At 36.3% G+C, this 13,255-nt stretch overlaps 1 protein-coding gene across 1 annotated transcript in view; it reads left to right on the top strand.

The window, feature by feature from the left end:
- Positions 1 to 12,527, top strand: part of TRMT11 (tRNA methyltransferase 11 homolog) — a 31,443-nt gene extending 18,916 nt beyond the window's left edge. The window contains exons 11-13 of the mRNA XM_060753301.2: positions 615 to 746; positions 3,185 to 3,305; positions 11,922 to 12,527. Of these exons, the coding sequence (XP_060609284.2) occupies positions 615 to 746; positions 3,185 to 3,305; positions 11,922 to 12,053 (385 nt within the window). The 3' untranslated portion in view covers positions 12,054 to 12,527. The remainder of the gene's footprint in view (positions 1 to 614; positions 747 to 3,184; positions 3,306 to 11,921) is intronic.
- The last annotated feature ends 728 nt before the right edge of the window (positions 12,528 to 13,255 follow it).

The following is a 13,255-nucleotide window of genomic DNA, read 5'->3' as shown; positions in this document are numbered from 1 at the left end:
AAGACTCGATGTGTCTGTATTTTTTTTTAATTAAGCTTTCTGTTAAACCAGTGACAAATCTGATAATATGTTTATTTAGTTACTAGCTTGCAATTATTCTGTCATGTTTTTCAAGTAGGGTCTGAGATAGGAACTTGTATCCTACAAGCAGAATTTTTCACATGGAAATTGGCGGGCAATGATTTTGGCATCAGATCGTGCTGCCTAATTTGCAACTTTATATAATTATGTGAGAATTGATATAAAATAAGTGGGAAAAGCCATTCACTAATGGGGGGGGGGTGGTTCTTAATTTTTGGGCCAAGTCATAGCAATGTGAGATCATGACTCTGAAGACTCAGGACAATGGGAGATCAACCCATATTATAAGGAAATCAAGTCATGTTGTATATGAGGTTGGTGGTAAGGGGTTTTCAAAGCAATTGCTCCAGAAACAGATGTGTGTGTATGTGTGTGTTTATTTCTTTTTAATCTCATGAGTGATAGAGAGACCTGATGTTTGTTGGATTAGATGCTTGTTTGTGTTCTTATTGTGAAATCATATTTTCTTTAAATAAAAGGTTAAAAATCATGTGTCCACTACCACATTAATTATGTTCTCTAATTCTGCCTAGAACTGAAAATCACATCTCCATTACCTCAAATTATCATCTGAGTGATATCCTTTTTGATCTGTTAAAATTTGCGGCGGAATACCTGGTGATTGGAGGAAGATTGGTTTACTGGCTTCCTATATATAAACCAGAGTAAGTGTAATGTTTTAAAAATATTAATGTCTGGAATCTGAAGTATTCTCATACATGGATGGTCACAGTCTAGATCGGATGGTTCTGATTTTAGTTGTATCTGGTGAGGGGAACAACCTGAAATTATTAAAGAGAATTTGGAATGCCTGTATTATAATCTTAAACATGCTTATGTGGAGATTTATTTATTCATTATTTATTTACAGTTTTTATATTCTGCCCTTCTCACCCTGCAGGGTGGATTACAATGCACATATACATGGCAAACATTCAATGCCATTAGACATACAAAATATATAGACAGACACAGAGGCATTTTAACATTCCAGCTTTCCGGATTCATGAGGGTATGCTCAATTCGGCCACAGGGGGAGCTGCTGCTTCACCGTCCACTTGTGATGAGTCCTTGATGGGAGTACTTCCTCATTCTTACACAAACCACTGGAAGGTTTTATGGTGTCGTAAATTAGTTAAATTAGCCTCCCCGTATAAAGCGGTATCCAAATTTCCTACTTGACAGATGCAACTCTCTTTTGGGCTGCATAGGTCAACAGCAAGCTAGACTATTAATGGTCAGGAGCTCACTCTAACCTGGGCTGGCTTCATGACCGCTTGGTCAGTAGTGATTTAATGCAGGTGGCTATTAACTAGCTCCGCCACAGCCCTGTCCGAGATCACTTCAGCTGTTACCAGTTGGCCATATCATCATTGTTGTCCTTGTCATTGTCGTCGTCGTCGTCATCATCATCATCATCGTAGTGTATTACCTGCCTCTCCTCATGGCTTGAGAGGAAACAATAATACCTTTATAACCCACCACCATCTCCCCGAAGGGACTTGTGGCGGCTTACAGACGGCACCAAGTGCCTAAAAACAACATAATGAAGCATAGTATAACACACAACAGAACATACTTAAAACATAGCTAAAATTCATAGGAAAAGACAGTGAAAGATACTTTTTTGGGCTGAATGATACTGTACTGACAGCCCTTGACTGTATTAGCAGTCAGTGACCCTTAAGAAATTGGAATGCGTTCAAGGTTAATCACAAGTGAAACAGATCCAATTGCAATTAATTGAAACCATGAAAAAAAATGAAAAAAAATAAGGTAATCGTTTTGATGAGTTGGTGTGCAAGTCTAAGGCACTTATTGTACCAGACATGGCGCGGTAAAGCATTTTCATGTTAATTTTAGAAGCATTGTAAAATATCCATAAATGTCAAAAAAGAGAAGATAAAATTCATAGAAAAAGTACAGTAAAATTAGATTAAAAAGAAAAAGTTGTGGGACATTAATATGGGAAATAAAACATGAAATTATAAGAATGTAATTGTATTAAAATGTTTAAATTGTTTGTATTAATATCACAACTATATTTGTGTATATATAGCAGATGTTAAAGCAATTAGAATAGAAGTACAACCTAACATTTTGATAAATGCCTCGGTTTAGGGAGGGAAGATGAACTGTGCTCTTAATATCTTTTATGGTTTTAAAAATTTAATTCTATTTGTTTTAAAGGGCTGGGCTATGGGAGTGGGGGGGGAGTTATGGGGCAGGGTTATATCTTTTATAAAAGGTAATAAAACATTGAAAAAATCACATAGATAAAGCTCAAGTCTAAAATAAATATGTTTCTAAAAACACTAAAACTAATATATATATATTCATATAATAATAATAATAATAATAAATATCCATAGTTTAAAACTGACTTGTGCTTGAAAGCAGTAGGAATAGAATTGTGCTGAACTTATTCTGCTTACAATATGTGCTAATGTCAGAATGACACTGAAAGATACCTTTTTGGGCTGAATGATACTGTACTGACAGCCCTTGACTGTATTAGCAGTCAGCGACCCTTAAGAAATTGGAATGCGTTTAGGGTTAATCACAAGTGAAACAGATCCAATTGCAATTTATTGGAGCCCCCTCCCCCCCCCCAATGAATTTACAGCCTAGGAAGTATGTTTTGCATTTTTTACATCCGTATCCTGCCTTTCCACCCATGAGCTCAGGATGGCAGTAGTATATTTGTTGGATTAGGTCTGAAAAAACAGCTAAGCGTTGTATGAATAAAGACAGTGCTTATTTGAATACTCGTTGGCAGACAGTTTCCCATAATCGTTTTAAATGACCTGGGTGCTGAAACACAAGAAATCTCCCATGAAACATACTCTTCCCATTACAGCCAAACTTTCACCTGCATCGTGCCTTTTGTTTTGTCCTCCCTTTGTGCTCCACATGTGGCTTTGGATCCTGAAAGCAATTAGCACACATTGTCTCTGGGAAATTTAATAAGACTATGAACCATGTGGAAGTGTGTAGTCTAATTCAGTTTGAGTCAGCCCCTCTGGCTGTTCTGTTTCAGATTCACGTATTACAGTTCACGAGCTCTTATATAATAGCCCTTTGACTGTTTTATTTTTTCCAGATATACAGAAGAGATTATACCCCGGCACCCGTGTCTGAAACTGATTAGCAACTGTGAGCAGACACTTTCCAGCCACACGTCAAGATACTTGATAACCATGGAAAAGGTGAAAGAATTTGAGGTAATTGTTTTGATGAGTTTGTGTGCAAAACAGGCGTTGTGTGCTATTGAGTTTGTGTGCAAAACAGCCGATAGCAGGCTTTTGCTTCGATACAAATCTAAGGCACTTACTATACCAGACAAGGCGCAGTAAAGCATTTTCATATGTTGGTTTTAGACGGTTTGTAAAACAGCCGTAAATGTCAAAAAATGAGAAGCAAAAGTACTTTCTGTGCTGATGGGCCTGGACGCTATAATCAAAGGGAATGTTTGTTACGTTTTACTGATATATATGTTGATTTTTTTATTTTTAAAAAGTCTTGTTATTTTTGGTTCTAGATTTATTATTTTGATGCTGAGATGCTGCACAGTTGCTACTTAAGTAACAGGAATTAACTTATCTAACAATGTCAGGGACAGCAGGGCTAAATTCTACTTATATATTAATGTATGCTGATTTGTTTGGTTTTCAAGAGAACGCTTTGCATGTGTGCTACTTGACTCCCAAATACCAAACACGATCTTCTTGTCACATCGTCTGCGCATGACGTTTCAAATTATGCCTTTTTTCTGGGCTTCCCAGCATGAAACTTTGTAGATAAGTGAATAATAAAAGAAAGAATAGAGAATAAAATAAATAAAATCTGGGTGTTAATGCATAAATATTGCACAAGGAAATACAAATCAATGTCTTCTGAAAGGAAGATGAAAACATCTTATGAAAAATAAGCAAAGACTTCTACTTGTTTAGATGTCAACAGTGGAATAATTGAGTATGTAGTCTTGCGTCTTGTGTCAACAGAAATGCTAAAATAAAGGTAACACATTTCCAGAGTTTCTGTCCTTGGTCACCCAATGTATGAGCTTTAGGATAATCGGAAGGCAATAGCTTCATAGATAACAGGTTCCAGAAGGAGGAAATTGTATGTAGCTACATTCATGGGGACTTGATTATCAGCTTTCACACTCTTCCCTTTTATCTAATATAGTCAAGATCCAAAAATAACATATAAAACAGCTCTGTAATTAAGCAAAATGCCATATATGTGGGGCTGATCAGAGTAAATTGTTGGGGTGATAAGGAAATATGTATATACTCAGTTTTATCTTATTTATTTACTGCATTGTTAAGTGTAAATATCTCATTTTGACTTACTACATAGAGTGAAATCAAGTCTTATCAAGCCTTGTTGTTTGGTTTGATATTGTGATATGGCCTAAAGGCTAATCAATAAAATAATTATAATTATAATTATAATTATAATTACATGTGTCATTTAAAATTCATGAAAGTAAAGTGGTGAACAACCAGTTAGCACAAGTGAACAAATCTAAAATCATTTGTCCCAGGGAAAATCTGCTATAAGTGGCAAAACTGAATTATTAATCTTTTATGAATTTTGATAGACACAGTAGAACATATTCTTGCTTATTGGACATTGCAATTGAGGTCAGTGGGAATTAAGCCTCAGCAAAAGCATAGGATTGTAGCATGGAAAAAACTCTTGATATATTTGGGTTGAATATAACATCAGAATTTCTTAAATTAGTTCCTGAAATAAATTCCGTAGCTCCACTTCATTCCCTCATTTCCCCCTCCCCTTTTAAACAAGTCACAGATTAACTATAGGCAACTCTAATTTCAATTTAACGAGTTTTCCAAGCTCGATTCTAATTAGATTCAGGAGCTGAAACCTAATTTTCCCCTAGTTTGGAATCATTTAGTAATTGAGACAAGGATAAAATTAATTGTATGTCTTTTTTTATCTGAAATATTTTAAATATGCCTTTAGCCATGTCAAAATATTTTTCTTGCTGCATTTTTGATGCACTCATAAGTTTACATCTTAGACTGCAATTGCCATAATCACCATGTTAGTTGAGATGAGTCAAGTTGTAGTCTCTTGCATCTGGAGAGCATTATATTGAGGGAAAACTACTTTATCTTTCCAATATGTGTGTGGTTTGATATTGTGTGTGTCTGTGTTTGTACGCCTATCATGTTTACATGTCTTGCTGCCACCCGTACAATATTTGATCTGAGGATGTTTGCGTTTCTTCACATAAATTGAAATTATGGAGATAAATTATATTTGTTAGCTGCCATGATAAAAAATATTTCCCCTCTCCCAACTGCCGCTCTCTGTTTGGAATATAGTTTTTTGGTAGTGAACATAAATGCCCACAGTGCAGAAAAACAGGCTTATTCTTATTCCTTCTGCTCTTTTATTATTTTCTTTACAAATACAGGACCTATGAAAGTAGTACTTGTTCCTTTCCCTGTCATTCAATAAAGAGGAACTTTCTCAGCTCAGATGTTTTTCAAAATATATCATTGGCTCAGGCAGACATGAATTAATGCATAGCGTGCCTGCTGTATATGCAAGGATTCAGTTTTGGGAGTCACTGCTCATATGAAAAAATGTGGATGACCACGCCCCATATTATTAAATGGCATTGACAGGAAGGCTTCACTGTGTCCACATTTGTGTCACCGCCATTTACTAATATGGGGTATGACAATCCGCAGTTCAGGGTTTATCCTTTGGCTTCAACATGGATTTATGTCCTCCCTTCAGAAAATACACTTTAAAAGAACAGACAAAAAATCACCGCTATAGTCTATTCAGATAGCCATAAGACATCTAACTTGCTCAGAAGTTTAAAAATGGTTAACTATTCGGGAGCCCCCGGTGGTGCAGTGAGTTAATCCGCTGAGCTGCTGAACTTGCTGACCAAAATATTAGTGGAACTCTCTGCCCCGGAGTGTGGTGGAGGCTCCTTCTTTGGAAGGTTTTAAACAGAGGCTGGATGGCCATCTGTCAGGGGTGATTTGAATGGAATATTCCTGCTTCTTGGCAGGGGGTTGGACTGGATGGCCCATGAGGTCTCTTCCAACTCTTTGATTCTATGATTCTATGGTGGTTCAAATCTGGAGAGCGGGGTGAGCTCCTGCTGTTAGCCCCAGCTTCTGCCAACCTAGCAGTTCAAAAACATGCAAATGTGAGTAGATCAATAGATACTTCCTTGCTGGGAAGGTAACAGTGCTCCATGCATTCATGCTGGCCACATGACCTTGGAGGTGTCTACGGACAACTCTGACTCTTCGGCTTAGAAATGGAGATGAGCGCCAACCCCCAGAGTTGGACACGACTGGACTTAGTGTCAGGGAAAAACCTTTACCTTTACCTTTTATGCCTTATTATGTGGATTTAGCACCTTGTTTCCACTGATGTTTCCATGAGGGCTTCAGTTTGAACAAAATGTCAAGCACAGATAATACTTTACCAATTAAAAAACATTTCTGCATACTTAACATTGGTTTGGGTCTCAGATATGTAAAAAATAAATGTTCTGAAAGAAACTGGGTCTTGACCCAATACAATTAACTTGTAAGCTCAGACCCCATCTACACTGCTGTATCATGGAGTTTGAAACTACATTACATGGTCAGTGTAGACTTATATAATGCAATCTAACTGCATTGAACTGCATTATATGAGTCTACGCTGACCTTATAATATAGTTTCAAATTGCATTATATGGCATTTTAGATGGGGGTCTCAATTGGGCATTTCTATAACAAAAACAAAGGATTCACTGTGATGTGCTTATCCTACCTTTGGAGTTGTGGCACGCAGTGTTTACTTTAAAAGATTTGAAATTGAAATATAGCAGCTAAGTGTGATCTTCTCATATCAAAGCAATATAGAGCTTTTTAAAATAGTTCTGGTTCTGTGAATGTTTTATTATGGGAGAGATGATAAAGGACATAGTCCCAGTGCAATGCCTCATTTCAAAAGTGATGCTGAAAACTACAAGGTCCTCATGGGGGGTATATGTCTTCCATTCTGAGACATTGAATCTTTTTTTGTTCTGGTAGGCTTTTAAAACAGCCTTTTTAAAGAACATACTACGGCACACTGAATTGTTTAAACCAATTGTTTAAACCAATTGTTTAAACCAATTTTTAATAAATTACATTTTATTCCTTTTCATTTATACTGTGTTTTAGTGCTGGTTTTTAATACTTTGAGTAGTTTAATTATCCTTGGTTTTAATTAGGACTTTAATTCAGTTCAATTTTTGCATGATTTAATTGTATTGTTCTTTTAAAATAAGCCACTTTGAGTTTTGGGGGAAAGTGATATTTAAATAACAACGACAACACTGTCATCAACAATAACGCTCTTCTAAACCTTCGGAAAGGGTCTTTTGAGCTTGGAAAAAATTATGATGTATTTAGATTTAAAACAACAGGATTATTTAAAAATCCATCATTGGCTCTCAACTGAGAGTGTATCTGCTTTGTAAGAATTAATGCAGTTTGACATATAGATGTAGTTTGGTGGGGTACCAGCAATCTTTCGCAGAGAAGGCTAAAGACTTTGTAAAACTACAACTCCCAGGATTCCATACTGGTTAAAGTGGTTTCAATCTGCATGAATTATGCAGCGTAGATATACACATAGTGAAGTCCTATTGGAACAATTCTACTCTAGATTTAGCCCAAGTATCCATATGGTTATGAATCAGATTTTTAGATTTCAGCACAACTTAGACTATGAGAGCTTGTTATTAGGGCCATTAACACATCAAAACCCTCTCTTGGTAGGTTGTATTTCCTTTGTGCTTAGCATTCTCTTAAGGATTTACCCTTATAATCTTTCCTCTGCTGATTCAAAATTCTCAACGTGCAAGTTGTTTCAAAATTCAGATTTATAAGCAAATGGGATACACTGCGTGAAGACAGATATAAACATAACTTGCTTCTCATTGATTATATACGATAACTTTTGCTGAAACACTGTAAAGCAGGGGTCCTCAAACCTTTTAAACAGAGGGCCAGGTCAACGTCCCTCAAACTGTTGGAGGACCAGATTATAATTCGAAAAAAACAACAACCATGAATGAATTCCTATGCACACTGCACATATCTTATTTGTAGTGCAAAAAACACTTTAAAACAATATAATAATTAAAATGAGGAACAATTTTAACAAATATAAAATTATTAGTATTTCAATGGGAAGTGTGGGCCTGCTTTTGGCTGATGAGATAGGATTGCTCCTGTTATTGTGTGCTTTCAAGTTGTTTCAGACTTAGGTTGACCCTGAGCGAGGGCCGGGTAAATGATCTTGGAGGGCCGCATCTGCCCCCCGGGCGTTAGTTTGAGGACCCCTGCTGTAAAGTATTCCTGATACTTTGCTCTTTTGGTGGGCCTTTCTTGTAGTATGAGTTCAAGAATAATTGGGGGTGAAAAGGAAATTTTACAAAACATTAGAAAAAAATAAAGCAATACAGCTGATTTGTTACTTTTATCGGTCATTGTTTTGTTTTTGTACAAGGTAGGATATCATTAATCTTTAATTCTTCAAATGGTTACTTGTATTTCTCTCAGCAGTAACCCTTTTTATGCAATCATGTTTGTATAAAAGTTTCAGAAATATGATTAAAATGAAGATGTTACTTTACCAAATGTTTGATGTACATGCCTGGTTATATTATTGCCTTTTGTGCAGTTATTTGCTATTAGATTTTTTAAAAATATGATCTTACGCTTTTAAAAATGATTTGCGTAGTTGGTTAAAATACGGCTGCAACCACAAGATTAGGCATTTTAAAGGTATTTATGAAGGAGAGAGTCTGAATTAAATACATGCAAACGGAGTGTAGTGGAAGCTTCTTTGGAGACTTTTAAACAGAGGCTGGATTGCCATTTGTCAGGGATGCTTTGAATGTGATTTTCCTGCATCTTGGCAGGGCACTGGATGGCTCACAAGGTCTCTTCCAACTCTATGATTCTGTGATTGACAAATTCTCGGATTGTCCCAAAATGGAAATTTAAGAAACCAGTATTTCCTTTGAAAGTGTATTGGACGGGGGGGGGGGGGGGGGGGGGGAGAGAGAAAGGAGAGAGAGATACCACAAGAGAAGGCTTGACTTCATAGAGTAAACTTTAGTTTATTGTTATGTCTGAATGAGGTCTGTATAACTCTGTCTCAAATGAGTAATTTTGCTGGGGAATATGAACAACCATGAACAAGGATGGTTGTTCATATTATGCTGACCAAAGTACTAAGAGAAAGTTGTTGTAAAACATTGTTAAGCCACTCATTTTTTTTTTTACTTTATTAGAATCACATGTATGTTTCTTCATAATATTACATGTATCTTTCAGTTTGATTTTCAAAAGGATGCCCCTATGGTGAAATGAACGACTCTGTCTGTCTGTCTCCTCCCTCCCTCCCTCCCTCCCTCCCTCTATCTATCTACCACAGAAATCTAAAAACGAGAGACAATTAAAACATATATATTATGTTTTAATGACGGCTTAAAAGAGAATGCGGACCTAATAGGACAGTGGTTCTCAGCCTGTGGGTCCCCAGGTGTTTTGGCCTACCTCTCCCAGAAATGCCAGCCAGTTTATCAACTGTTAGGATTTGTGGGAGTTGAAGGTCAAAACATCTGGGGATCCACAGGTTGAGAAACACTGTAATAGGATGTTTTCATTGTCCATGGGAGGTTTAGCACCGGGATTGTGGCACAGCTGGCTGAGTGTCAGCTGTATTAAGATCACTCTGACCAAAAGGTCATGAGTTCGAAGCCAGCCCAGGTTGGAGTGATCTTCCAACCAAATTGTGTAGCTTGTTGTCGACCTTTGCAACCCGAAAGACAGTTGCATCTGTCAAGTAGGAAAATTAGGTACCACCTTGTGTGGGGATGCTAAATTAACTAATTTATGAGGCCATAAAAAAGACTCCAGCAAAGCACTCCAGCAAAAAGCATGCGGGGAATGCGGAAGTACTTCATCAGTGTCGCAGTGTCAACGATGAAAGCGATAGCTCCCCTGGTGGCCAGAAAAAGTTAAATAGCCTCTGTGTATGTCTGTATACATTGTATGTCAAATTGGCATTGAATGTTTGTCATATATGTGTACACTCTAATCCACCCTGAGTCCCCTGCGGGGTGAGGAGAGCGGAATATAAATACTGTAAATAAATAAATAAATAAAAATAGGATGAGAAGCTACCCTAAAGTAAACTTCCTATCACCAGGGTTTTGAAAATTGTTCAGAAGAGGATTGCCTTTGTCTTCCTCTAAGAGAATGTGACTTGCCCAAGGTCACCCAATAGGTTTCCAAGGCCAAGCAGGAGATTCAAATCCTAGTCTCCAGAGTCACTGTCCAATTTTCAAACCACAATACCATGCTGACTCTCTGGATAAGGAGATAATGTTCAAAAATGGTTATGTGATTCAACAGTGAAGTCACCACCTAAAAAAGGTCCCTCCATATTTCACCTAACGGTATTTTGAAATGACAAGTTCATTAAAAAGAGCCATTTCCAAACCACTTATGGGCAAAATAACCACACCCAAGAGGACTTTTGGACCCCCCCCCCCAAACCCTGGAGCTCTTCTGAACCACCTACTGCTAAATAGATAAGAGGGCCTCCTCTCTTGCTTTTTAATATTCTGTCCTTTGAAAATAGAAACTGACACTTTTAGTTTGTTCCTGGATTTGGGCCACTTACCATAGTCTGTAAAGCCTTTGGTGGGTTTCAGAGATCAAAAATTGTCTCCTGAAACCACAGAGGTCGCTTTGCCCTGATCTTGGGATTTATGAATATTTATCGGTTTCCTGTATTGGGCCTGGAAACAAACTGAAAGCCGATGAATATTTAATTGAACTGTTGGACATTGGAAACAACTCTGCCCACTGCATTTCACAACAGAGGCCATTTCGGAAAAGGGATCCAGCCCTTCTATCGAGTGCCAGAAAATGCATTGCTGGAACTCATTCTGAAGACGACTGAGCCAAATGATATGATGACCAGAAAGGGAATACAAGTAAAAACATACATAGACTTTTCTTTTAAAAAATCTCGATGCTTAAATGAGTCAATTCTTACATTTCTTTTTGTCTTATTAACAAGCATGAGCTTTTAGGAAAATATCAACAGAATACAATGCAATCTACTTTTGTTCAAATTCATTTCAGATTTTAAAGAAATCTTGACTAAGTAAATGTGTAGGAGTTTACTAGAAAAAATAAGAATTATGTTAAACAGTGAAAGTGATAGAAAGAAGGGTCACTTTCATTTCAGCCTCTTTTTGGTGAAATGGGGCTTGGACCAATGAAAACTTATGCCACAATAGATGTATTTAGTCTTTAAGGTACTACAAGGATATTTGCTGATTTTACTCACTGGAAGAGACATCTCTCCTAGCTTCATAGCCAGGATTGAGGGATGATGGGAATTGGTGTTCAGCAATATCTGTTCTTTAGAATGAACAATCTTAATTGTGACCCAACTTTATTTAGCTCTGAGCGAGACAGGAGTAATGGTTACAGTATGATCTCTCCCTTCCAAAATGCTTTATTGTCAATGCAGCCATTCTTAAAATACAGCCACAAATATGTTTCTAATTTGAGTCTGCTTACTTCATTATCTTAGGGAAAATGTCCTTCTATCTGTTTATATTTATAGTTATTTTATGTTCTGGCATGGATGCTTGCTGTCGATATGTTGTGCTCTGTCCTGAGACCCCTTCGGGGTGAGAAGGGCGGAATATAAATATTTCAAATAAATAAATAAATAATATGTTTGAACAATGCATTTTTAATCCCATATAGGATGAAGACCATGATGTTCACATATTGGAAAGCCAATACCTGCCATACAAAAGTCACAATTCCTTTCGTGATAAGTATTTCAGTGGAGTGACAAAAAGAATTGCCAAGGAAGAAAAAGACAGCCAGAAATGATCTTTCTTTAAAAAAAGAAAGAAAGAAAGACCGCTACAAGCAAAGTACTCATGAGGCTTACATTTGGTTATTAAAACATCTGGACCTCAATGTTATGTGGATACTTCAGAGAACAAATACTGTTTTTAATTTTTTAAAAACTCAAAGCAAAAACCACAACTTAAGTTCAGGACAGTTCTTTTTCATTAACTTTGTTTATACCAGATTATTGCACAACTTTTTTTTACTCTTATTTAATTTATTTTTGTACTTTACGGTCTAATGATAATGGACTACAACCCTTGTCACTGTAAAAAAAAAATTTCAGCCCATTACCTCTTAACAAAAATGAGTAGTATTTTTTGACTTTTTAAACTGTGAACAGCTGGAAGTCTTAAATATATTTTTGTTATTAGGAAGATTGATTTTATTTGCTTTTTTTCTTTTGCAACTGATGTAAAATAAAGTCTGCAAAGATGTTTGTGAGTTTTTAAACTTGTTTTGCATGCCACGATTGATATTTCCAGGGTCAAACACACGACACATACACATGGCTGCCATCTAGGATCCAGGAACTATAAAATCTCATAAATTCTTTATTATACAGCTGAAATACATCTGTATCTTGGACCTACTGTCATTTGTTTAAAAGCTGACTGTTGCTGCTTCAAATATTTTATTGCCATTTTTAGATTATTTTGCTGTCTTTTTTGTTAATCCATTACGTTAATTACCTTAATTTACGGCAGGTTATGAATGTTTGTTGTGTGTATTCAAGTTATTTTTTAATTGAAATATATTGTCAAATTTTTACATAATTCTTCCATATTTGTAATAATTTTTGTTGTTTCCATATTATCTAGTTCTTTGTAATAGATTAATATAATGTAATGTAATAGATTAACATTTTATACAAGAAATGTTGGAATTTTCTTTTTTTTCCTGAGAAATTTTTGAAGGGTTCCCAGTCGTTCCTGAAAATTGAAGGGTTTTTTAATCTGAAGATATCTTATTATATGTTAACTACCTTAATTTTCAGCAGGTTATAAATATTTGTTGTGGCATGTGTTCAAATCATTTTTGATCTATTGTCATTGTAAGGTGACCATATCACGGGATTTTGGTAAGATTTAATGAGAAGGGATTTGCCACTGCCTTCCTCTGAGACTGAGAGAGCGTGTCTTGCCTTACATATCATAACAACAACAACAACATTTTTCTTA

The sequence above is a fragment of the Anolis sagrei genome, chromosome 1 (assembly GCF_037176765.1).
Source record: "Anolis sagrei isolate rAnoSag1 chromosome 1, rAnoSag1.mat, whole genome shotgun sequence".
Taxonomy (NCBI): Eukaryota; Metazoa; Chordata; class Lepidosauria; order Squamata; family Dactyloidae; genus Anolis; species Anolis sagrei.
Note: the sequence above shows the minus strand (reverse complement) of the source record. Positions and strands in the feature narration are given on the sequence as shown.